Source organism: Oenanthe melanoleuca, chromosome 11, assembly GCF_029582105.1.
Source record: "Oenanthe melanoleuca isolate GR-GAL-2019-014 chromosome 11, OMel1.0, whole genome shotgun sequence".
In the NCBI taxonomy this organism is placed as follows: domain Eukaryota; kingdom Metazoa; phylum Chordata; class Aves; order Passeriformes; family Muscicapidae; genus Oenanthe; species Oenanthe melanoleuca.
In genome coordinates this window covers 17,495,320-17,520,148 of record NC_079345.1, presented here as the reverse complement: position 1 = coordinate 17,520,148, position 24,829 = coordinate 17,495,320, and the positions used below count along the sequence as shown (strand labels likewise).

At 45.1% G+C, this 24,829-nt stretch overlaps 1 protein-coding gene across 2 annotated transcripts in view; it reads left to right on the top strand.

The window, feature by feature from the left end:
- Positions 1–20,075, top strand: part of SLC7A10 (solute carrier family 7 member 10) — a 39,618-nt gene extending 19,543 nt beyond the window's left edge. The window contains exons 2-11 of one of the 2 annotated variants that reach the window (XM_056500595.1): positions 3,154–3,358; positions 10,010–10,161; positions 10,857–10,982; positions 11,825–11,978; positions 12,941–13,064; positions 13,160–13,263; positions 14,371–14,467; positions 17,788–17,937; positions 18,165–18,342; positions 19,772–20,075. In XM_056500595.1, coding sequence (XP_056356570.1) covers positions 3,154–3,358; positions 10,010–10,161; positions 10,857–10,982; positions 11,825–11,978; positions 12,941–13,064; positions 13,160–13,263; positions 14,371–14,467; positions 17,788–17,937; positions 18,165–18,342; positions 19,772–19,896 — 1,415 coding nt within the window. In that variant the 3' untranslated portion in view covers positions 19,897–20,075. The remainder of the gene's footprint in view (positions 1–3,153; positions 3,359–10,009; positions 10,162–10,856; positions 10,983–11,824; positions 11,979–12,940; positions 13,065–13,159; positions 13,264–14,370; positions 14,468–17,787; positions 17,938–18,164; positions 18,343–19,771) is intronic. The other variant, XM_056500596.1, reaches the window with a different exon arrangement.
- The last annotated feature ends 4,754 nt before the right edge of the window (positions 20,076–24,829 follow it).

The window sequence follows — 24,829 nt, the reverse complement described above, 5'->3', positions numbered from 1 at the left end:
CTATTCCACATTATTATGAAAAGGAGGGAAAAAAGGCAATAAACACCAAGAAACAAGAGATGACAAAATATCATGCTGTGTATGGGAAAGAGTGCATATTGCATTTTCTCACCCCTGAAGCTGCTCACCAAATTCCCTCCAGTTCCTGCTGACCAAGACCTCCTGAAAACTGCTTCTCATCAGGCAGTTTCTGGCATTCTGTTATCTGGAGCATTCCAGTATCTCCACTACACCTATTTTTAAACATGTCCTATGCCAAGTGAAGGTGCTTTTGGGCACATTTACCACATTCATGGCAGATTTTCATGAGAACATTTTGTTATCAGAAGGGGTGCAGCATTTCCACTCCTACTGATATGTCTTTTGCACATGTTGTGACTACAAAGTAATACAAAATCCATAATGAGTTTGGAAGGTAATTTTGCCTTATTCTTCATTCATTCATGAAGGATATTACAGTTTTTAAAATATGTTTCGCTACTTAATTTATAAGAAAAAAAAAAATAGTAGAATGTTTGTATGAAAGAACTATCCAGAAGGCTGTCTGGTCCTTGCAGATAGTTGCACCCAGAAAGTATTCTGCTTAAACAAAGGCTGTTTGCAGCTTAGACAGAGTTGAGGAGGACGAGGAGAGATAAGGAGAGCTGCTTTGGCGGTGTTACCATAACAGGAGCCATCATTCTAAGGCACAGATCATTTGGATTTGAGAAGGAGCCCTGCTGCCAATGCCCCTCCCTGCCCATCATTGCCCACCACTGCCCACCACTGCCCCTCACTGCCATGCCCTTCCTGGAGGCAGAAACGTGAAACACAGAGAGCTTTGACCATGCCAAGTGCAAGCATTCCAAAAACACATCAGTGGCTGTTCCTTAGGGCTGCCCTCTGGCCCTGCTGTGCCAGGGCACTGCCACCTCCTCTCTGCAGTGACACCTCACCAGGACTCTGCTCCCTCTTCCCTGGGCTCATCACAACATGCCCAGACCACCCTGCTTCCCACGGTGCTGCTGATGCTTCTCTCTCCACCTCCCCACCCTTCCCAGCCCAGGGCAGGTCTGTCCCTCACAGCACAGCAGTTGTGTGGGTACAGAAAGCCTGGCATCAGCTCAGGTGCATCAGCTGTGTTACCAGCTCAGGTATATCTGGTTTTCCACCAGCTCAGGTACATCAGCTCTGTCACAGCTCAGGTACCTCAGCTGTGCCACCAGCTCAGGTACATCAGCTCTGTCACAGCTCAGGTGCATCAGCTGTGCCACCAGCTCAGGTACCTCAGCTGTGCCACCAGCTCAGGTACATCAGCTCTGTCACAGCTCAGGTGCATCACCTGTGTCACCAGCTCAGGTATCTCAGCTGTGTCACAGCTCAGCCCCTTGCCAGCACAAAGCCACAGCAGAGCTCAGGGATCACCCTGCCAGCACCATGCAGCTCTGCTGTCACACACTGTGACATCCAGTTTCTTGTCCATTCTCAGTTTGAGGGATGCCATGCTGTGTTTGGGTTGCATCCTTTCCTTATGGATGGACAGACTGGAAAGGTGACCCAGGGTGGAAGCTGAGAGCCTGCTGAAGGATGAGCATCTGCTCTTTGTTACCAGAAGTAGCAGCAAACCTGAGCTCAAGTGAACGAGAGTGGTGAGCAGGAGGAGATGGCACTAAATGAGCCAGTGGACCCTTTAGGGGTTATTCTGTCTTTGGGCATTTGTTCAGTGCTGTAGGGGCCAAAAGGGAATATGGTTCCTTCCCAAAGAGGCAATGGAAACCTACAGATCTCTTTTGGTAAAAAACACCATGTCTGAACTTTAGCACACTCCCCAAAATCCCACCAGCTCCTCCCCAAAGTGCAGTGTTTTCAGGTACACTGATCTGTGAAAAATGCAGACACACAGGTGAGTATGCTGGCAGGCAGCAGATCATTTTTAAGGGGATTTTACAACTGAAGGCCTTTCTCCATATGCACGAGTACAACTGTTAAAACTGCAGCACACAGCAGTACCAAAGACTCATAAGGCTTCCCCTGCAGCCCTTCCCCATCCTCATGGCCTCCTCTGGGCACTCTCTTCGTGTCTTTTTTGTGCTGTGGTGCCCAGAGCTGCCCCAGCAGGGGAGGTGAGGCCCCAGCCCAGAGCAGAGGGAACAGTTCCCTTCCTGCTGGGCTGGCAGGGCAGGGCTGGTGCCCAGGACAGGGATGTCCCTGCTGGCTCAGGGCACTGCTGGCTCAGATCCCACTGACCAGGAGCCCCAGGTCCCTTCCTGCAGCTGCTCTCAGCCCCTCATGCCCACCCAGCCAGCGGTGTCCTGTCCCAGTGCAGAGCCCAGCACTGCCTGTGAAACTTCACATGCCTGGGATTGTTCATCTCTCCTTGGGCTGGGTCTCCTTGCAGGGCCTCTCTGCCCTCAGAGGAGTCACCAGCTCTCCTGATTCAGTGTCATCAGCAAAGCCCCTTAGTGCCCCTCTGGGTCCTGGGTCCAGCTCCTGAGTGAAGGCACAGGAGGCACAGGCTGAGGATGGAGCCCTGCAGAGCCCAGCTGGTGCCAGCCCCAGCCTGGTGTCACCCTTTGTGCCTGACCTGGGGGCCAGCTGCTCACCCACCCTGTAACACACACTGGAAAAAGCACCTGGTGGTATCCAGCACTCCTTTTCTACAGCCAGCTTCAACTCACATCCTCTCACTTGTCTCATATTGTCCAATATTTTAGTCATGCCACATTATAACTTTAAATTTTATGGCTGGTGACTAAGCAGCACAGGTATTGCAAGTACAAAATGCTTGTGGACTTTTAGTATTTCAGACTTTGTGATGACTTTTTCAAACAGCACCTTAAACCCATCCTTGGTGGCATGCACACCTGGTGGGCCCATCACTACAGACAATGCTGCTCTTTTCTTTTTTGACCTCCAAAAAATCTTCATTAGAAAATCACTTGTAACTCCTTTCAATAATACACTGGGGTGCTGCAGCTGAGGAAGTCCATGCCAGAAGCTGAGCACACACTTGCCATCTTTGAGTGCTGGCTGTCATCAGAAGCAGTGCAGTATTGCAAAGGGGGTGTGGGGGTGGCACAGTTCTTTTTGTCTGCGCGGGGGCTACGGGCTCGTCACCTTATTTTGAGTAAGCACAAGCAGGCTTTCCCTGGTTTGACGGGCTGTCCTTCGCAGGTAACATCATCGGCTCGGGGATCTTCATCTCGCCCAAGGGCGTGCTGGAGCACGCGGGCTCGGTGGGGCTGGCGCTGCTGCTCTGGCTGCTGGGCGGCGGCGTGGCCGCGCTGGGCGCGCTCTGCTACGCCGAGCTCGGCGTCACCATCCCCCGCTCCGGAGGGGACTACTCCTATGTCACCGAGATTTTTGGTGGCCTGGCTGGGTAAGTGCTCTGCGAGCTCACGCTGGTGCTGTGCGTTTGGTGCTGGGAGCCGTCTGGGCTTGGAGGAGGTGTTTGTCAATAGAAATGCTTCAGCAAAATCAATCTTGCTGTTCTCTGTCAGAAATACCAAATTGCCCCTACACAGGCCTTCCCAGTTTTTCCAAGAGAAGGGGACAGATCCTTTCACTTCCCTCACTGCCTCCAAGTCCATGACAGAGAAGAGTGATGCTGTGCCCGAGTGATCTTGCAAGTCAGGGATGATCAGTGCCTTGTGCTGAGAGCTTTCCCCATCAGGGCTGGAAATAAATAAATATATAAAATATATTTATAAATAATATGAATAATATAAAATGTATTTATAAATAAATAAATAATCAGCAGAAATAAAGCAAAGCTGCTCGACTTACTGCAGCTACACAGAATAACCAAGAGTTAGTTGTATGGGGGATGCTGCCTCAGGGAAGGATTTCTCTTTGAAAATACTACTAATGGAGTGGTGTGGCTAAGTCAGGAAGGGACAAGTGAGAGGAGGTTATCTTTTTATTTGAGTGTACACTTTTTCATGTGTTCAACACAATAAATTAAGCTGTCAGCCTGTGCTCACAGACTACTAGAGAAGCACCAGAATTCTGAAGAGCTCTCTCATTGTGAGTAGAGAGGCCATACCACATGCTGAAAAATAAGAAAAATAACATAGAGAAAGAGAAAGGAAAAAACCCCACCAAAGCAGAATATTCCTTCTCATGTGAGATGGAAAACAAGCTTATAACATTGGAGCTGACTGCTGAGCAAGGACAAATCAGAGCACAGGCAGTGTGTCCCCCTGTCCCAAGGCTGTCCTCAGCTCAGTGCCACTCAGGCACTGGGCACAGCCAGCACTGCAGTCATGCCTGGTCACAAGGCACATCTCTGGTGCTTGTCAAACTTACTGCCTTATGCTGGTTCATGAAATCTGTGTTTCTTTAGCTGAGGAATCTCTCCTCTGACTGCTGTCCCACTTTGCATAGAAAATTACACTGACATCACAGAGCAGACTGAGGTAGCACTGGCTTGGTTAAGCAAACCTAACTCATGGGGCAGGGGCTGCACAGCAAACTGCTGCTTCTCCAGGGCACTGCAGCAGGCAGGCAGCACTCCCTACTGCTGCCCAGTGTCTGCAAGCAGGGACAAGGGAGCTGGGAGCACACAACCCCACAAACCAGCACAAGTCCCATCCCTGGAACACCACTGTGAAGGAGGCCAGAGCATGAGAGTTCCACAAAACCAAAAGAATTGTTTGTGCTTTCTAGGGGAGGAAATCAACCTACTTAGAAATCAAATACAACTAAACCTGGCTTTAAATTGTTGCTCAGCTCCCTCTGCCACATTCAGAGAACTTGCCTGGTCCCTGCAAACACCAAGCTCTGCAGCTGCTGTAACAAACCTCACACCAGCTGAATGATCCCAGCATGGACCTGGGGACAGTCTCACCTCCCCAGGCAGGAAATTCTGCTTGGGCAGCACTTCCTTGGTGTCCAGGCTTGTAATGCACAATCAGTGTCAAAAATTGCTCCCATTCCTTAGAGACTTTAGCTCTTCTCTCAAGAAAAAAAACAGTCCCACTGTTATGACAAAGGGTTGCATTAGGCAAAAGCCAACAGGGAGGTTTTGATGTAAAAAGGGAGACTTCAGCCATATTTTCCAGTAAAACCAGGCTGGGATTGTGCCCTGCTGCACTTTGCTGAGCCACCCCCTGAGGGCTGCAGCTTTGGGGAGCCCTGGCAGCACCTTCAGCTTCCCAGCTGGGAGTGCCCACCCACCAGTGGCATTGCACAGCTCAGAGGGGCCTGCACTGTGCTCCCCTGGATAAAAACCACTACTTCTCTCTTGATTGAATCCTTCTACAGACAAGTACATCCAGCTCAGCACACAGTTTGAGTGCTTCTGCCTTCCCCATTACTTTCCCAGGGACCAATTGGATGGTTTCATCTATTCATAAAAAAGTGTTTGTTATGTACACATACTGTACCCACCCAGACCACAACAACTCCACTTCTCTTGTCTTGTCCCTGTCTCCCAAAATTCTCCCATTTATTATGTTTTCCTGCATAGATATAAGGCACAAAGAAATACTATTTGGTTGTAACAAATTGGAGTACTCCATGCCCCAGCTTCTGTGTCTGGCAGTATTGATAGCTGGGTGCATAACTTTTTATTGAAAAGCCACATTTCTAGTGGGATGTCAGTAGGTGAGTGGAACAGCAGAGGCAGGACAGGGCCAGCTCCTGAGCAGCCCTGCTCTGGGCCAAGCTCAAGGACAGCTCCAAACTCTGCTGGGAAGTGGTGACAGCAAACCTTGGCTGGAGACAGCCCTGAGCAGAGACTGCCCAGCTCCTGCAGCCCAGGGAGAGGGCAGGGGGGAGGAAGGGTTCCAGGACAGCTGGGCTCTGGTCTGGCACCAGAGAAAGACTCCTGCCTTTGTCCCTCTGTCCTGGTTTGAAGGACAGGTGTCTGCCAATAAAGGCAGAAGCTTCTCTTTGAAATGGAGAATGTAAACCCCCTCCCTCCAAATTATCATAATTTTGGAATTAAGGGGCTGTCAGGCAGAGATATGGGAATTAGGAATAACAGTTCTTTACTAGGAAAATTAAAATAGAAATACAGTATTACAAAGAACAGTCCTAACCCTGACAGAGTCAGAATACAACCTGACACCCGTCAGTCAGTCAGGGTGTTGGCACAGTCCCATTCAATGGTGGCTGCATCCTCCTGCAGGGGCAGATGTGGTTCAGCTGGAGCAGTGCTCCTGGAGAAGGTGCAGTTTCCTCTGAAGCTCCAGGGATGATGTGGAAAGGTCTGGTTTGTCTCTGGAATCCAGTGGAAAGAAGGTACCTTGGTGTCCAAAATCTCAGTTTTTATCTGGGTAGGAAAGGCTTGGCTGCTCCCCTGGCTGGAGCATCTCCCAGTGGGATGATGGAATTTTATCAGTCATGCAGTAGGACTGAATGGGCCAGCAGCAGATGAAATCTTCCTGGAGGGAGGATGGGCTGTGGAAAAGATAAAGATGATTGCCCAGCTGGTTTATAGATGGCCCATTAGCAGATAATATGTGCCAGGAGATCAGGGTCACTGCCCCACCCAGCTTCAACAGATGGTGACAGAATTCACATTTCTGGTACATCCTGTACTGCAGCCCAAGACACTCTCTTTAGAAACCACGTTGGTTTTAAAGAGCATTAGTGTGTGAGCACACAGACTGCAGGGGATGTCACAGCCTGTGCTGCAGGAGCATCTGAGCACAGCTCTCCCTTACCTGCAGATGGGCTTGCCAGTCCATTCAGTCACAACAGGAACATTGCCCCCAGTGATAAATAACAGCTTAACAGGTGTTCTTGCACATTTGAATAGTTTAAGGCATAATTTATACCAGGTGCACCAACCAAGCCATTTTTAGCTGTTTTTCTGCTGTTTTGTCAAACACTCTAAATTCGTCAAAGCTACTGATACATAAATTCTACTAAATTTAAAAAAAAAGAAACCAAAAAACAGGACATCAAAAATTTAAAAAACAAAATAAAAGTAGACAGTAAAACACTAAACTGTAATCAATCATATTTCCTGCAAAGTGCGTAAACCAAATAAAAACACCAATCAAAAATGTATAATATTGTAAACAGTAATTTTAAAATATATAAGTAAAATATAAAATAAACAATAAATCAACTTCTACATAATCACATTAATTTATCATTCGAGAGTCCTTTGTTCCTGCACAGAAGACAATGAATAAATTCAACTTCATTAAAAACCCTCCAGTGGGTTTCTGATCAATACAACTTCTCTGAGTGCTCAGCAGTGACACTGCAGCTTTCACAGCTGAGCCTGTGGCTGTGTCCTCCTCAAAATCAGTCAGCAGAGAGCTTTCAGCCAAAGCTTTGATAAGTGTCACTCCAGACTGCACGTAGAGCAAGCTTAAAGTAAATATGAAGAATAAATGTACTTCTATGTTTCTTTTTTGTTATTGTAAATTTTGAATTTTCCAAAGGCAGTAAGTCTTTCAGCAATGTGGGATGGCATATTCAAACTGACTCAAATTTAAACCAGTTCAGTTTTTCCTGAACTGTACTATGTAGCACCTGGTTCAAACTGTGTTCTTTTGCTAATGATGCACAAGTAGGGTACACTGACACTTTATATTTTCACAGGCTGCTTTGAATCCATAACATGTGTAATGCAAGATCCTAGTGGTACATCCCAGATAGATATCTGAGAACCAATTTCAGCCAAACACAGCAGAGAACATCCAGCCAGGAGCTAGAATACAGGCATGGATTATTTTACCAGTGCAGGAGCTCAGGTTTCTCATGTATTTAGAAAAAAAAACCCAACCAAACAACCAGACCCAACCAAACCCAACCAAACCCAACCAGACACAGCTGCATCTTCCTTTTTCTTTACACTCAGCTGTCTCAAGGCTGTTTCAAAGATCTGATCACTTCTCAGTCAGCGACAAGAGAAGATTTAACTTCTCTAATTTTTGTAATCACAGCTACTGAGTATCTGAAAGGCTGCAGGGTGGAGTTCCATTTCCATCTCCAGCCCTCAGGGCAATAATTCTGCCCCTTTCCATCTGAAGAACAAAGTCATTCCCGGTATGCCATGCTGTGCCATCTCTCCACAAGCCATTTTACTCAGGAGCAGCCAGCTGTGCCAGCTGTGCCAGCTGTGCCCCAGGTCCTCATCCTGCTCTGGCAGCTGCTGGCTCTGTGAGAACGTGGCATGGGCCAGCCCTGACCCCACAGCTGGTTGTTTAGGGGTGTGAATGTGACCTGAGTGACCAGCGTGGAGATCTTTTTCTCAGAAATAGGTTTTGATTAAAACTTACCTGTAGGAACATGACAAAACTGGACCTGCACCTTAGGAAAACTTCCTTCTTGTTTTACTGCCATCTCTCTTTTGAGCTTCACATTTCACAGTGCAACTTTGTCCCCCACCCCTAAAATTATGCATTTGCTTTAATTTGAGTCATCAATCCTGCATTTCCATTCCATGACTGTCATAAATAATCCATTCTCATTAAACCACATTCCACATAAACCATATTCCACTTCCATAAACCAATACCACACTCCATATTACAGCATAGAAACAAGGGACAATTTTGCCTGGAATAGATTTTTCAGAGTCATTCTCCCCACTGAATGCTTTAGACAATTCTCAGCCTTTTTGTAATTTGTATGGGTGAAGATAAACACGGCAGGGAAAAAGGGGGCAGCCTCTGCAGCCATACAGAACAGCTTCACCTCAGGCAGCACCATCATCATCCTCATCACATCCACCTAATTGTTATTGTGGTCTTTAGGTCCTGTTTATTCTTCAGTGTGGACCAGCTGAGTTAACTCAGCAAGCAGGATCTGCAGAGCTGTCCCAGTCATCAACACAAACAGCACAAAGCAATCACTGCAGAAAACTGCTCTGAGCCACAATGAAAAACTTCAGAAACTGGGGGGGAAAAAAACCAAAAATGGATTCACACAACAGAATAAAGAGAAAGGAAAAAAATTGCTGAGTTTATTTATTGTAAAAATCTACAGTGCCAGTTGGGAAGGTAGCCAGCTCTTACACTGGTCTGGTTTACCAAATTAACTGTGGCAGCTAATAATTGCTAATAATACTTCTCAGAAACAAGAAGGCAAAGTGAAGGATGGGACTGGGAGACATTCACCACCTCAGCTGAGGAGCAGCCAGCAGGCAGGACTCCCTGCAGGGTAATGACACTGAGAGAGGCCCCTGTGCTGTGCCAGATTCACAGGGAGCACTCTGGGTGGGTGCAGCCCCTTAAAGAGCAGCCCATGTACTGCAGAAATTATACTGTGTTATTTGGAAATATCACTTCAAATCCTAGTTTGTTCACATGTCCCTGCACATTGTATTTGTGCATGTATGTGAATGAATGGCTGTGTTTCTGTGTGCACATATACATGGCAAGAAAAACTTCACTTTCTTGCCAGGACTATTTCTCACTACAGAAATAATAATGCTTCAAGTATTTTTAAAGACTGCTGCCTTTTTAACTTTTTTTTTCCCTTTGCACAGAATGAAAACCCAAAATATCTCGCCCTTTATATTTGCACAATACCTTGTTGGGTGCAACCACCCTAAGGCACAGCTGGAGGCAAACAGCCAGCTGTGCACTCCAGCTGTGTGATCCCTCACAGAACTCTGCAGCACTGATCTGCCCTGGCCAGGTCAGAGAGCCAGCAGCAGTGGCTGAGAATCCCCCAGTGACCAGCAGGGAGCTGGCAGCAGTCCCAAAGCTGCTGCTCTGGCTGAGGCTCTGCCAAAACCCTTCAGAGCAGGGACTAGAGGCTGCTGTGCTGACATGTCAGTCCAGGAGCAGCAGAGCTCCTTCCATCCAGACACACAGTTAATCAAAACATGCCTGCTGGTTGTAATCCTCACTCTTCCACACATGCCTGAACCAGGCTTTGCTTTACAAAGTCTCATCTAAAATGCAGGTTGTGCTGGGAGCATGGGAGAAGGGATGAGGAGAGTGACAAGCGAGTGTTGTGTGTGACCAGGACAGAGGTGCTCAGCCCTGATATGTTGCACAGCTGGGTGTGTGCTGTCTCCTCCATCACTGCTTTCTTCTGCTCTTCCTTGTCTTTCCAGGTTCCTGCTGCTGTGGAGTGCAGTGCTCATCATGTACCCAACTAGCCTGGCTGTCATTGCACTGACCTTCTCAAACTATGTCCTGCAGCCTGTCTTCCCTAACTGCATTCCCCCCTACAATGCCTCCAGGATCCTCTCCATGCTGTGTTTACGTAAGTATTTCTCTTGCACACACAGTAATCTTGTCCTGGTTTTAAAGGGACCACTTGTGGGGCCACACCAGCCAGGCTGGGGTCAGAGCCAAAACTCCAAAGGCCAGAGGGGAGTGCCAGGAGAATATCCCACTGTGACTGCTGTGGGGTATTCTGTCCCTTTCCACTTGCCTGCAGCAAGTGCAGTGGCCTGGAGGGAGGCACAAAGGCACCTGAGTCCCTGTGGGAGCAGGGAAAGTGCTGGAAGGTGGGATGGGACAGTGCTGTGCTCCCTGTGGAATCACAGGCACCTGGCACAGGTGACCCCCCACCCTCTGAGCCCTTCTCCTTATTCTTCTTTCCCATTCACAAACGGGAGTGAGCATGCAGCCAGCTCTGCACCAGCTGCTTCTGGAGCTGGCAGAAGCAACCTGAGCTCCAGGACTGAGGAGTTCCACTGTTCCTGTGAGGAGGCAATGATCCTTGCACTCTGAGCACACTCAGGCACAGTTATTGAGCTGGCACAGTTATTGTTTATTGGAGCTGGGCAGCACCAGAGGGGCTGAAGGCTGCCAGGGGTGCCCCAGCACCTGGGAGCCTCCTTGGGAAAGGCAATTCCTCCCTGCAGGAACACTAGTGTGGTTTTCAATATTTTGACTGTATGCTCTGAAATAAACATAATTCCATGTCACTGAATTCAGTCTTTTGCTCTCCAGTCCTCCTGACCTGGGTGAACAGCTCCAGCGTGCGATGGGCAACGCGCATTCAGGATATATTTACAGCAGGAAAGCTCCTGGCCCTGACCCTCATCATTATTGTGGGCTTCATGCAGATCTTCAAAGGTACTCTGTGAGACAGCTCTAACACTGCCATGGTACTGTTGGTAGACTTGATTTTCCCCCTTACTGCAATGTTTCCTCCTTACAAACTGACCTGAAGGTGGGCTGGGTTTTGCCAAGCTGTGGAATTGCATGCTGACAAGGAAGAAATCAGCTGCATCCCCTAAAAAAGTCCCTTTCCAGCCCACCTTGTAGGATTTGACAGAATAAAGAAGAGCAGTTCACAGTGTTTCGGAATAGTTACTTAAAATTTTTAATCTGTTGTGTATTCCTTGAATTTTAAGTGCTCTGGATGTAAAATGAATAAACAACTCTTTGCCTAGGGCAGGAAGATATCTGCTTCATTTCAGGCACTAGTCCAATTTCCTACAAAAAGTCACTTATAAGATTAAACATAGGTGTAAAGTGTCTCACTGATTCACTTGAAAGCACAAAATACTTACAATATTTTTATTGTGTATATGATGGGAAGTAGAAATCACCTATGAAGAAATATGACATTTACAGAGAGCAGAAATCTTGTTTCCTCTGTGGTACTAGTCCTGCAGTTTTGACAAATCTTTCAGGCCCATAGACATTTTATTTTCAAGGATTTCTACTAAACAACACCAAAGAAAATTGCAATAAGAGCAGCTAGGAATTTAGAGTGCCAAGGATCCCCCCCAGTGCAGGGTGACAAAGGGAGAAGTGCTGAAGGTGCTGCGATTGCTGTGCCAGCCCATGGTGACATGAGCAGCCCAAAGTCTCAGTTCTAATAAGAAATAAAGAATAAAGAGTGAAAGCTTGCCTATTTTAGAGTGTGTGAGGTAAGCAGGTGTAACATCTGCCTTGCACTCTCCATGCAGGAAACTACAAAGAGCTGGCACCAAGCAACGCATTCAGATTTTGGATGACTCCATCCGTGGGGCATTTAGCATTAGCTTTTCTTCAAGGGTCCTTTGCATTCAGTGGCTGGAACTTCCTGAACTATGTAACAGAGGAGCTGGTTGATCCCCGCAGGCAAGTACCCATTTCCATGATTTCTTGCAGTGCTGGGACACTGGGGCTGCCTGGGAGTCTTGCTCATTCCATAAGATGCTGCAATGTCATTCCCTGTCCGTGGGACTGGACTGAAATTTAAAAAACAGTGCACAAAGTGTGAACTGAATCAAAGCAGCCTGTAGGCAAGGCAGTATTTTCTGTCACTATTCAATCATATTCCATCTTCCATAGCAGAAAATTAACCTTAGAGGAGATACTGCACAAGTATCTACAGGAAGAATCTTCTTTATCATCAAAAATCCTGGAAGTTGCTTTACTTTTTCACCCAAAGTGTCCCACAGACACTTGAAAGAGAAGATCACTCTCTGCCCAGGCAGCTTCCACTGGGTCACTGCTGATCCTGGGCACAGGAAGGGCTTGGAAAGGATTTATCACAGGCTGAGAAGGCTGGAGGGAAAGGAAATTTAGTTTAGCAAAGCTCAAGTGTTTCAGCATTTCTGAGTTAATAAAGTGGAATGACAAACACCAAGAGCAGCTCTGGGAGCATTAGTGACTTCTGGGCATCCAATGCACACAGCAATTAAACAAGAAGAAGTGTGAGCCATAACAGCTTGGGTGGGAATGACTTATAGCTCATGAGTGTCTCTGCACACCAGTGAGTGACAAAGTGTATGTCCAGAGATCTTGGTGAGAATAAAGAAAATGTGTTTCCTTATTAAACAACAATATTTTAATGCAGCACCATGGTTTCAAAGCTGAATAATAAAAAGTTATTGCCTAAAAATGGTAAATATGGCCTTAGTTGAGAAATAAAGAGCCTTTCAGCCTCCTCTAGCAGGCAGTGGGTCAGGAGCTGCTGGAAGCACAGGGAAAAGCCAGTGAACCCCCAGCTGAGTGCCCCCCCCAGGCCTTACACAGCTGCTGAGGTCTCCCTGTACACGATTGTGATTTCTTATCTACCCTCCTAATTCTTTTATTAGGAACCTACCTCGTGCCATATTCATTTCCATCCCACTGGTGACATTTGTGTACACCTTCACCAACATTGCATATTTCACTGCCATGTCACCCCAAGAGCTCTTGTCCTCCAACGCTGTGGCTGTAGTAAGTAAACCATTCCCTGCATGTGTAAAATACACTTTGTTTTCAGTTCTGTGCTTTGCAGTGTGTTTCAGTTTCTCTGCCTTCTGTTGCTTTAGACATTTGGTGAAAAGTTACTGGGCTATTTTTCCTGGGTTATGCCAGTCTCAGTGGCCCTATCTACATTTGGAGGAATAAATGGATACCTTTTTACCTCATCAAGGTTAGATGGAGTACAATTTTATGAACATTATCTAATTTGGGGAGGGGCTGTTTGAATTGCATTTGCTAGAGAAATGCTAGCTAGACATTTTGGATGTTGTAGAGCATGAGTTTGTTGTTGGGTGTGTTAGATACAATCAGTTATGGATTATTCTGTTTCAAATCAGCAAATGTAATATTGAATCATGAAATTTCTTGCAAATTAAATCCTCATGAGTTGTTGGAAGTGTTTGCAGATGTGGAATAATTCACAGTAGGAGCCAAACACAGCTTTAGCATGGAACCAAAGTCATTTTACATCCATAAAGTTCCAGTAGCTCACAGCTAAACTGTGCCTTGCTCAAAGAGGAGCTTTAGGTGCTGTACTCAGTTTCGGCATTTTCATGCTGGAAAATCACTTTTGAAGCAAGATGCTTTGCATGCATAGTGCTGGTAGTTGGGCCAGAATCTGTAAAGTCTGAAAGACTGTCACCAATAAAGTCTGTTCATAATAACTGACCTGTCTGAATTTAATTTAGAAGCTACAAAGTGTTTTCAGGAAACAGCTGAAGTACCTTGGGGAAGTTATTTATCCCAGCCCTTTTTCCATGGGTATGATGAAATGCAACAAATTGGAGTGCATGTGTAACAGGCTGTACACTTAAAAGTGAAATGCTAAGGCATGTTAAACACTGTAAACCCTCAGAGTGTTCATTCCTCCCTGGTAAAGAGACAGTGCTGGCCAGCAGATAGTCCTCAGAGGGGTTTTGGCATCTCAGAGCAGGTCTTTCCCCAGGTGACATTGGCTGTTAAGGGCTTGAGGGTTTAGTGTAATTTAGTTTAAACACCTTTCCCCAGGTGACATTGGCTGTTAAGGGCTTGAGGGTTTAGTGTAATTTAGTTTAAACACCTTTCCCCAGGGGATATTAGCTGTTAAGGGCTGGAGGGTTTAGTTTAATTTAGTTTAAACACCTTTCCCCAGGGGACTCAGTCTCTAGTCATCCCTGCAGTTGCAGCCACTTCCATGAGAAGACCAGAGCAGGAGGTTGAGATAAGAGCTGTGGCATGACTAGGGGCTGGAGAGGCTGCTGCACACCCAGGGCATTCATCACCACTCCTCTTATTTCAGGTTGTGTTTCTCTGGTGCTCGAGAAGGCCACTTGCCAAGTTTGCTGGCCATGATCCACGTCAAGAACTGCACCCCCATCCCTGCCCTCCTCCTCTGTGTAAGTTCCTGTCCCTGCTCTGTGGGAACACTGGAAAAATGAGCTGGGAAACCCCTGAGAGGTGGTTTTACCCCAGACGAGGAGCAGAGGGTCACCCTGAGTTGCAGCTGTGCCCAGAGAGAAGCAACCTTCAGCCTCAGAAATAATTCCCCCTTCTCCCAACCCTGAAGGGTTTCCCTCTTAACCTGAGCTGCAGTGTGAGCTTATCTCATCCTGACTCTTGTCCTGCAGCAAGACAAAGGGACTGGCTTTTGAAACAGGGATATTTCATTCAAGAAAAGAAGATCCTCAGAGCAATTTTTCCTGCTTCCCACAAGCATTTGGAAATCTCCATTGCTAATCCCACTCAGGCAAGGCTTTAGGTGCTGCCACCAAAGCCAGAGACATGGTGGGTGACAAAGTAGTCAGGCAGTTCTCTGAGAGCCACAGGTATTTCTTTCCACAGAAATTCCTGATTTCCAAAAAAATAAGATGGGACAATGATTACAGTGACCCAGGTGCTGAAGGTGCATCAGGCACACAAGGAGCAGACACTGGGCAGATGCTGGCAGTGCTGGGGCTGGTCCAGCTGCTGCTGTGCTCCCTTAGGAAAAATATCCCCCTCCCTTTCCAGGCAGGATAAATTTCCACAACCCTAATGACTTAGGGAAGTCATTATTTGAAACAAAGAGCTTCATGTGCTTTTACCAATAGTGAAACTAGAATGTGTGATGGTTTTACAGTGGCACAGAAGATGATAAAGAGGAAAATGATTGGTACTGCTGCCCAAGCTAAGGAATTCCCCAAAGGGCATTTGCTTGAAATCTTGGCTGCATCAATGGCTGCCAACTGCAGATTTGCCACTGGTACCAGAACCACGAGGGTTTGACCCCAGATGCTCTGGGAGGATGCATGGTTACATGTCTCCAGCCCTAACAGCAATTCTGGCACAGCACACCCATACACAGTGTTACCAAACAAGCCTCCTGCTCATTCCACTTTTATGACAAAATATGCATTTTGCTGAGGTTTTACAGCACTCCTGGGGCTCAGTGCCCATCACAAACATCCTGTGCATTGCCCATTGAAGGTTTGGGGTAAACTGCCCTGGATCCTGTGTCCTGCAGGGGCTATTATTACTATTATTATTATTATTATTATTATTATTATTATTATTATTATTATTATTATTATTATTATTATCCTTAAAAATACATGAGTGGGTGTCAGAGGCTATTTCTGTGTGGAGCAAGCTGCCTGTTGAGCTGGCTGATCCTGCCATGCTATCCCCCTTGAACCAGAGTGCAAATCACAGAGCCAGCCTGGCATGGTTAATTCATCATTCAAAGGTGTTTTAATGCAGCTCAGTGCACATCAAATGCTGCTGGGAGATATTTGTTTCTCAACAAATAGAAAGATAATAATAGTATAGTATTATAATATTTTAGGCAAATCTAATTAATGCATCAGGCTCCTTCCACTGAATCATACCTGCATGGAGAGAAGTTTGTTTGTACATGAAGAATGGCTATTTTAACACTACCAGCAAGACTTTTATTTTTACTGATTTACTCCTTTACTTCCAAAAGCAAAGAGGCCAAGCTATAAGTCAAATTCAGACTGCAGTTTTACAGTTTTTTTGGGAAGATGGTGGGCCAGGCCATCCTGAGAGCAGCACCCCCTCTTAGCCAGGAGCCCCTGGGGTGACACCTGCCCTGAGAGCAGACCTGGCACAGATGCCACACATGGAATCCTGCCACTGCAGGGATGTCACTGCACAGCCCCAGGGGCAGCAGGGAGCTGGACACACACAGGGCACCCTGAACACTTCAGGGCAGCACAGGAGATGGTGGCCAATTCTAAATCCATTTTGTGCTGAGACACTCCAAGGTGTGGAAATGCCCCTGCCAAGCCTGCAAGGCTTTGAATAGGGGAACCCACAGGGTGTCTGGTTGTGGTGGTGCTTAATTCCTGCTGCTGGAGGTGCAGAAACCTTCCCTCCTGAGAGAAATTTACTGTTGAAACAGCTAATAAAGAAAAAAGGGACAAAGCACAAAGAGAGCCTGGATCAACACAACCCAAATCTTGAGCAGCCTCTGCAGGATGTGGATATGTAGCTTCCCTCAGCTCTGGGCTCCAGCAGCCAGTGTTCTCTCTGGTGTTCTGTGCAGGTGATGCTCAGCCCCTGTGGTACCACAGAGGGGTGGGGGCTCCAGCAGCAGTGCCCTGCCCCCAGGCTGCAGTATTGATGCCTTTTGGCTGGTCCTAAAGTCACAAGGCAGACACAATTAGGTGATGAAAAGGGGTTAGTTACCTTTATAAGGATCCCCAGGTGCTCAACTTGCCAGGTGGAAAGCGATGAAGATGCACACATAACATAAAGTGCATTTAATTTTTATATGTTTAGCAAATTAGCATCACTGGCAAGGATCCTCAATTAGAGGCATAAATGATGAGGTAATTCCTCCTCAGTTCAGCCCTTTCTGAATCCCCCCCTGCCACTTAGACAGGAACTAAACTTTGTGAATGAAAATGTGTCTCAGAGAGCTAGTTTCAACCTTGGCTTCCCAGATAATCTTAATTTAAGAATTTATTTTGTCTTTCTGCCTAATAGAGTAGGTAAAAAGCCAGATACAAATACAGTAACAGGCTTCAGTGCTACAAATGTATGTGTACAGAATACAGAGAGAATATAAAAGCAAAAAGGTGAAAATCTATTCAGTATCAGTATTAGGCAGACACAGAGTTCAAAGAATCAAGCAAAAGCACAGAAATTCCCACCATCCATCTGCCATAAGATTGATGCTGATCCAGATAATAAGATTGATGCTGATAAGATAATGCTCATAAGATTGATGATGCTGATCCCTTGTGACATGGGCCAGCAGGAGAAAGGGCAAACCTTTAATTCTCTATAATATACAGAGCAGCTGCAACAACACAGTGCCTGAAACACAACATGTGCAGTCCAGGAAACCCTTTCACCTGGAGTCCTCACCATAAGGCTCAATAGCTTTTAAAATACTTTAAAGAAAAAGGTGGGGTGGGGTCTTTGCCAACCTTCCCAGCCGTGCCTGGTCATGGGCAGCAGAGACACCTCACCTATGAACAGACCCTCCAGTCTCTGCCTTCAGCATGCCCCAAACCACCCTAAATACCCATTTAGCCCTGGTGGCACAGCTCAGGGATGAGGAACAGAGCCACAGGAAGCAGCACATTCCCAGCAGGTGCCATAAACAAAAGGATTTTTAGTGCTTAAATGGGATTTTTGCTTGGTTTTGTTGTTTTTAAGCTACCTTTTCTAGTAATGGCTGAGGAAGGCTGTGCTCCTCTCTTTGCAGTGCTTGGCCACACTTATCATCATGCTTGTTGGAGACACATACACACTAATCAACTATGTGTCATTCATTAACTACCTCTGCTATGGAGTGACCATTATGGGCCTGATTGTTCTGCGCTGGAAGAAACCCAAAATCTTCAGGCCAATCAAGGTGACACTGTTACAGCTCAATTTCTTGGTTGCAATAGCAGTGCAGAGGGTGGGATGGGAACACCTGCCAGGCCATGGCCCAGAGTGCCACTAGTGGAAAAGGAGGATGCCCAGGCAGATCTCATGTTGGGGTGGGCAGAGGGGAGGGGGCACAGCCTGGGGGTCTGCACTGCCTGCAGCCACTGCTGCTGCCCTGCACAGTCCTGCTCTGCTCTTCTCTCCTGGCAGGTGAACCTCCTCATCCCCATCACTTACCTGGCATTTTGGGCATTTCTGCTGGCCTTCAGCTTGTACTCTGAGCCGGTCGTCTGTGGGATCGGACTAATCATCATCTTAACTGGGGTGCCAGTGTTCTTCCTTGGAGTCTACTGGAGAAACAAACCAAAGTGTGTAAATAGGCTAATAGGTAAGCCAGCACTGTGTGCCTCCTGTCCTCCCTGCCTAAACTGGCACCTGAAGGGCAGGAAATTGCCTGTATGGGGCTGGCCACCACTCATGGGCAGCTGCTGGCACAAAGTGGCCAGGCAGTGCTTTTCTTGGGGAATGTTTTGCTCACTCCAGGGTATATTTGCCTCCTCTCATGCCTCTGTGCCCATCCACACAGCTTGCTCACAGCAGCTGTCCTGTGGCAAATACACCAGGGTGTCACTTCATGCACATGGAGACTGAATGAGCAATCACAAAGGGACTGAGTCTGTCAGACCTTTGCCCTGCCTTCTTCACTGTGCACCAAGCCCTGTGAGACATGATGAGCTATCTCATACTCCAAAGCTTCTTATAAAGCCTTACATCATCCCTCATGCAAAATTAAAACTTCCAATAGTCTTTTATGTTTTGGTTGTGTTTGATTTTTAACCCCTTTGCTCCAAGTTGAGGACTTTCAAACAAGCACACTGCAGCGCTCTGTTCTGACTGGAGGGTTTCCATCAGCTGCAGTTGGCTCTGCTGCCAGCCACTCCCCAAGGCCAGTGGTCACTGCAGCCAGGCTGGCACAGTGCCAGGAGGGCTGGCAGCCATTCCATTCCATTCCATTCCATCCCATCCCATCCCATTCCATTCCATTCCATTCCATTCCATCCCATCCCATTGATTCCATTCCATTCCATCCCATCCCATTGATTCCATTCCATTCCATTCTATTCTATTCCATTCCATTCCATTCCATTGATTCCATTCCATCCCATTCGATTCCATTCCATTTGATTCCATTCCATTCCATTCCATTGATTCCTTTCCATTCCACTGATTCCATTCCATTCCATTGATTCCATTCCATTCCATTCCATTCCATTCCATTCCATTCCATTCCATCCCATTCCATTCCATTCCATTCCATTCCATTCCATTCCATTCCATTCCATTCCATTCCATTGATCCCATTCCATTCCATTCCATTGATCCCATTCCATTCCATCCCATGGATCCCATTCCATTCCATTCCATTCCATTCCATTCCATTCCATTCCATTCCATTATTCCCATCCCATCCCATCCCATCCCATCCCATCCCATCCCATTCCATTCCATTCCATTCCATTCCATTCCATTCCATTCCATTCCATTCCATTCCATTCCATTCCATTCCATTCCATTCCATCAGCCTGCCCTGGGCAGCCCTGGCAGTTCTGTGAGGGGCTGGGGAAAGCTGTCCCTAAAGCTGTCCCACCTTTATCAGCCCCTGTTCAGGAGCTTTGCTCAGTGGGAAGGGTTGGAGGGGCAGTCAGTGGCTGCAGGGCTGTGCATCCTCCCAGGGAAATTGCTCCAGCAGCACAATGTGCTCAGCAGAGCCCAAGCACCCCTGAGCCAGCCATTAACCACTGCCTTTGCTCCTGCAGAGTCCGTGACGTGCTGGGGGCAGAAGCTGTGTTTTGTGGTGTACCCTCAGTGTGGAAGTCCTGAGGAGGAAGCATCCTCAGCCCACTCCTGGAGGCTGGGGAGAGAGACAGCAGTGAGGAAATAACAACAGCAGTGAGAAATAACAACAGCGTGGCCTTCGAGGCTGAAGTGGCTTCTTGTTTACATGCTGATTTTTGAAAAAAAGTTTTTTCTGGAAAAAAAAAATTATTTTAGAGCACCAATAGTGAAGCCCATAAAATGAGCTACAATCTTTATGGCCTCTGTAGATTTTAGTTATTCCCTAAGAAAAGAAAAAAAAAATAAAAAAAAAAAAAAAAAGAAGAAGAAGAAAAAAGAAAGAAAAGAAATAAAATGTAAAATAAGGCACTGGTTGGGGTTTTTTCTGGCAGCAATCTTGCTCAGCAGGGGAAGCCAGCACAGACACAGCTCTGGAATACTGATTTTAGTCACCATGAGGGTCCACCAGAGACATACAAACTTAGGCATTTCAAAACTAGGGCAGTTTCCAACACAAAATCAAGATACAGAAATTAGGAGAAAGCAAGGAGACCCCTGGGTGGGGTGAGTGCCTACAGAACAGAATTATTGAAGTTACAGTCCCAAGGACCAGCCCTTCCCACAGCTGGGCAGGGTCACTGCACTGGGCACAGCCACAGAGTCAAAGTGCAGCACCAACACCCCCTGGAGCATCCCAGCAGAGGCAGGGAGCAGCTCTGCAGCACTGCCAAGGTGGAGGGGGCCAGGGCTCACTGCAGGAGGCTCAGCAGCAGCCAGGAGCTGGCAGCACCAGCCCTGCAGAGGTTTGCAGTGGGCTCAGCACTGCAGCTCAGCACGGCACGGACCCCGATGTTCCTCCTGCCTGTGATGTGCCAGGCGGTGTCACATCACTCAGACACCAATTCCCTTCTCAGCCCTGCTCAGCGAGGAACAAACCCCAACCCCTCACACATCAGATGCTCCTTAGAAAGTGTTCTGCATATTTTATATATGGCCATGTTCACACCAGAGAATCTTCTGAAAATGCAAAATGAGACAACAGCTCTGAGCTACTATTCTTTTGCAGCTATTTGAAAACAAAACCTATCACATTCAGTAGCCTTGGTAACAGCCATCTGAATGTAATTTTAAAAGTATTTTTCCATGGCCCTGGCACAAAAAATATGGATTCATTATCTCTTAGTTATTTACTCAGAAATACCTTTGTAGTATAATAATTATAATATATATCTATATCTGTATCTATATATGTATCTGTATCTATATATTAAAATTCTATTCATCTCTCTCCAAACTTTCAGATGGTAGACACTAAAAGGAAACACAGCATACATTCTTCTCTTTGTATAAAGCTGTTATCTCTAAGAGATTAAAATATATATTTAGCTAGAAAAATAGGTGTGGTTTTGTGTGTATATATGCACACATGCAAAGAAAGACTCCACATTTTAAATAACAGTATGAATATATAGTTTGCTAATGGAAATAATAAATATTCTGCTTGATTTTTTAAAAAAAGTTCAGAGCAGACCTCCCTGTGCTAAGCAGCACCTGAACCTGTAATTAATGTCAGAGTTCTCATGACTAAGTCTCCTTTTCCACACCTCAAAATCCATTTTCTGACATATAATTTCCAACAGATGAATTCTTTCAATACCTTTGCTAGCTAGTAGGAAAACTAAATGTATTACAGCATCAGAAACACTGATTGCTTTCAGAACTGCTACGTTTTGGCGTGGGTTTATTTTTGTTTGTTTAAACAGTTAAGGAATGGAAATCAGCCAGCATGGAAATTTTGCAGCTCTTGAGACAAGTCTGTATGTAATGAGAAAGGTAATAATAATTATATATAAGTAATAGTAATAATGCTGCAACAGCTACCAAGACTTTTCTTGGGTGTTATATAAGGAAATCAAAAGCAAAACTAAAAGAACAAAATCGAATTTGGCTTGTTTTCCCTGATTATACTGACATGCTTTAAAAGTAACAACATTTGGCCTCTAATCAGAAGGCTTGATGTAGAACAGGATGATTTACTAGACCTCACCTCTGAATTACATATCAAACCCCAAAAAATGTTCCATGATGTTTCATTTTTAGGAACAGCTTCATCTCTGCTCCCAGCATCACATACACTAAAGGCTTTACAAAGATCAGTTCCTAATGCACAGAATTTCTAACCACAGGAATCAATGTACAAAATTAGAAGTATAAATTCATATGCTAAATGAAATTTAGCAGCACATCATTTAAGAGAGATCTTTCCTAAAGACAACTAGCCCCAAAGGAGATATAACTACTAATATTTTAAAGCCCACTGAACAAAAAAAACTTGAAACAGCTGACACTACCAGCATGTTGAGAGTGTTGTGATACTTGATATAGAAAGGCAAGCTGTTTCCAACAGAAAGGAGCATAAATAAAGCTGGAATAGAAATGCAACACTATATAAGCCTATATGTTATGTGCTATTGTATTTATGTAGCATAAAATATTAGAGGATGTAATGCAGAAAAATACTCTGGGGAGTATTACCTGTAAGTCAGCCTAAGGCAAAGTCAATAAAAAATGGATTGGATTATTCTTACCTGATTTATCTTAGGACTGAAAAAAGCAGCAACAGAGCACAGTCACCACTGTGCTACATGGTTTGCCTTTGTCAAGGTATTTCTTACGTTTCCCTTACTGTTAAACCTTGGAAAAAATCATTTGGTTCCCAGCCCCTTTGTACCAAGAACCAAATCAGAAATTGCTCACAGTTATTCACCTGCTGAGGAGTTCTCTAAGAGGTACTGAAAGAAAAATGAAGGTTAAACTTTGCTTAGAATTTGTCTTTTCCTAAAGCTTTAGAATTGAGAGAGTTGTGTCCTACCTCCACCTCCAGCTGTGAGTACAGGAAAACCAAACTCTGGTTTTTAAACCTCCTGTCCTTGGTCCTTGACACCTATTACCAGTGCTCTACTTTCCATGAGAAACCTCTGCACTTGGAAAAGGGAAAAGGAAAATCCAAGATAAAGGATTACACAGTGAGTAAGAAGATGCTGAGAGGCCAAACCAAATTTGTCTTAAAGTCCTACAGTAAGACACAGCAATAGAAGGGAGGGACATGCAGAAGGCATCATAAAGCAGGGAACACCAGAATGAAAGGGAATAGAATATAAACCTCTCACCTCAGCCTTGGTAACCATTTAATCCCTGCAGCCAAGAACACAAAAGCCAGAATCTGAAGAGTTTTAGTTGGGATATATAGACACACACATACATATTAAAGGCAGCTGTATTTCCTAGTAGCAATATTTCACAGGTATTATTTAAAAAGTGATAGCCCTTCAACCAGCTTCAGCTACCAGAAAAAGCAGATTATTAAAGAACTTAGAGGTACAAAACCAAACCAAAATACACCTCCTCCCCCCAAATTTATGTCATCACATGGAGTCATGGGTTGACATGTAAGAGTCTGAGTCAAACTCACTCTGGGAGTACAGTTCAGGAATCCTCAAGCTTAGGTGCTAAGAGTGACAGTCAGAAACCCACAGGCTCTGGGCATGTGGAATTTTATTAAAAATTAAGAGATCCAAAGCAAGGCAAAGTATGATGATGTCCAGCATCTTTCTTGCTTAGTATCTTGCTCAGTGCAGGCAGCAGCAGTGGACACTGGTAGATGTGATGCCATACCTGAATCATCTGCCTGCACACACTATGGTAAAATGTAACTCAATTAATAAATACAACACAAACTAAAAACAAACAAAAAAAAAGCCAAAAAGCAGAGAACAGAAATAGAGAACAACTACATTTAAGGGATGTTGCAGAGTAATAGACAAGCTGGAAGGTACCAGAATTTCTAACAGAAATATTCCCTGCTTTAATAGCAGTAGAGAAAATACTAAGGGAATCACTTTTCCCCTTTGTACTGCCTATGAGCTTGCATTGTTTTTAAACCAGTAAGTATTCCTCTCTACTCAGAGGGCTTTTTTGGAAGGGTTGGTTTGGGTTCTTTTGGCTTGCTTGGACAGGGGACTTTTGTATCTTAAAAAACCAAAACCAAACTTAAACATTTTGTTTGCTGCCTACAAAAATCTTTCAAGAGTGCAGAAAAACATTACTGAAGAAACAAAAATTTTAACAAGTTTACTGGCTGATTAACTTAAGGTTATAGAATCCTTAAAGTGTTGTATTTCCACTTTTTTTTCCTTTTTTCTAATTTTAAGAATTTCTGAATACAAGGAGGCAGTTTATATGAAGCAGAACTGAGGTGCCTTCGAGGATGGCTGATTCCCTGTTCAACACTTAACAAGAGATGGCTCTAAGGCAGACTTTGTGATTTATGCAGCTATTGACATTCCAGGGCACTGCAATTTACCTCTTTGTGCTCATAATGTAAACACAGAGATTTCTTCTGTAAAATTAATAGTGAGTGAATCAATACATAAAATATGTATGATAACCATAAGCAATAACGTGAAGTTACACATCTTAAAATAGTGTTAGCTGTTCAGGGTTATTCCCAAATTACAGCAGTACTCCAAAGTACATATTTCAACTTTATGAGCCTTATGATGGTGATGGTTTAAGGGATGGCATGATCAGCATTATTTTGTTACAGAAATATTTTTCTGTAACAGAAATAAATATACATGTATTGTTAAGGTCCTTCATATCCACACAATACAAACCTTTAATCTTTCTCCTAACTGTACTTAACTTCCATACACATACAAGTCTAAGGATTTAAAATTACTTTAGACAAAAAAAAAAAGAAAAAAAAAAAAAGACATTAAAACCTGTAGGCTTTGATGGAAACTACTCTGGCAGTACAATGACTACAGTACATGGCCTTGCAAAAGTAGAATGTACCCAAAATGTTTACAAATGCTAGGAAAGCAAGATCTCTTTCAAAACTACATTTTCTTTGATGAAATGAGTTCTGATTATAGAAGAACCTGGAAAAAAAATTACTGAGCAGTATTTATTTAGTGCAATTACAGCTCTTATTATGCATTTTACCACAAGCCCTTCCTGGTATTAATGCCCTTAAG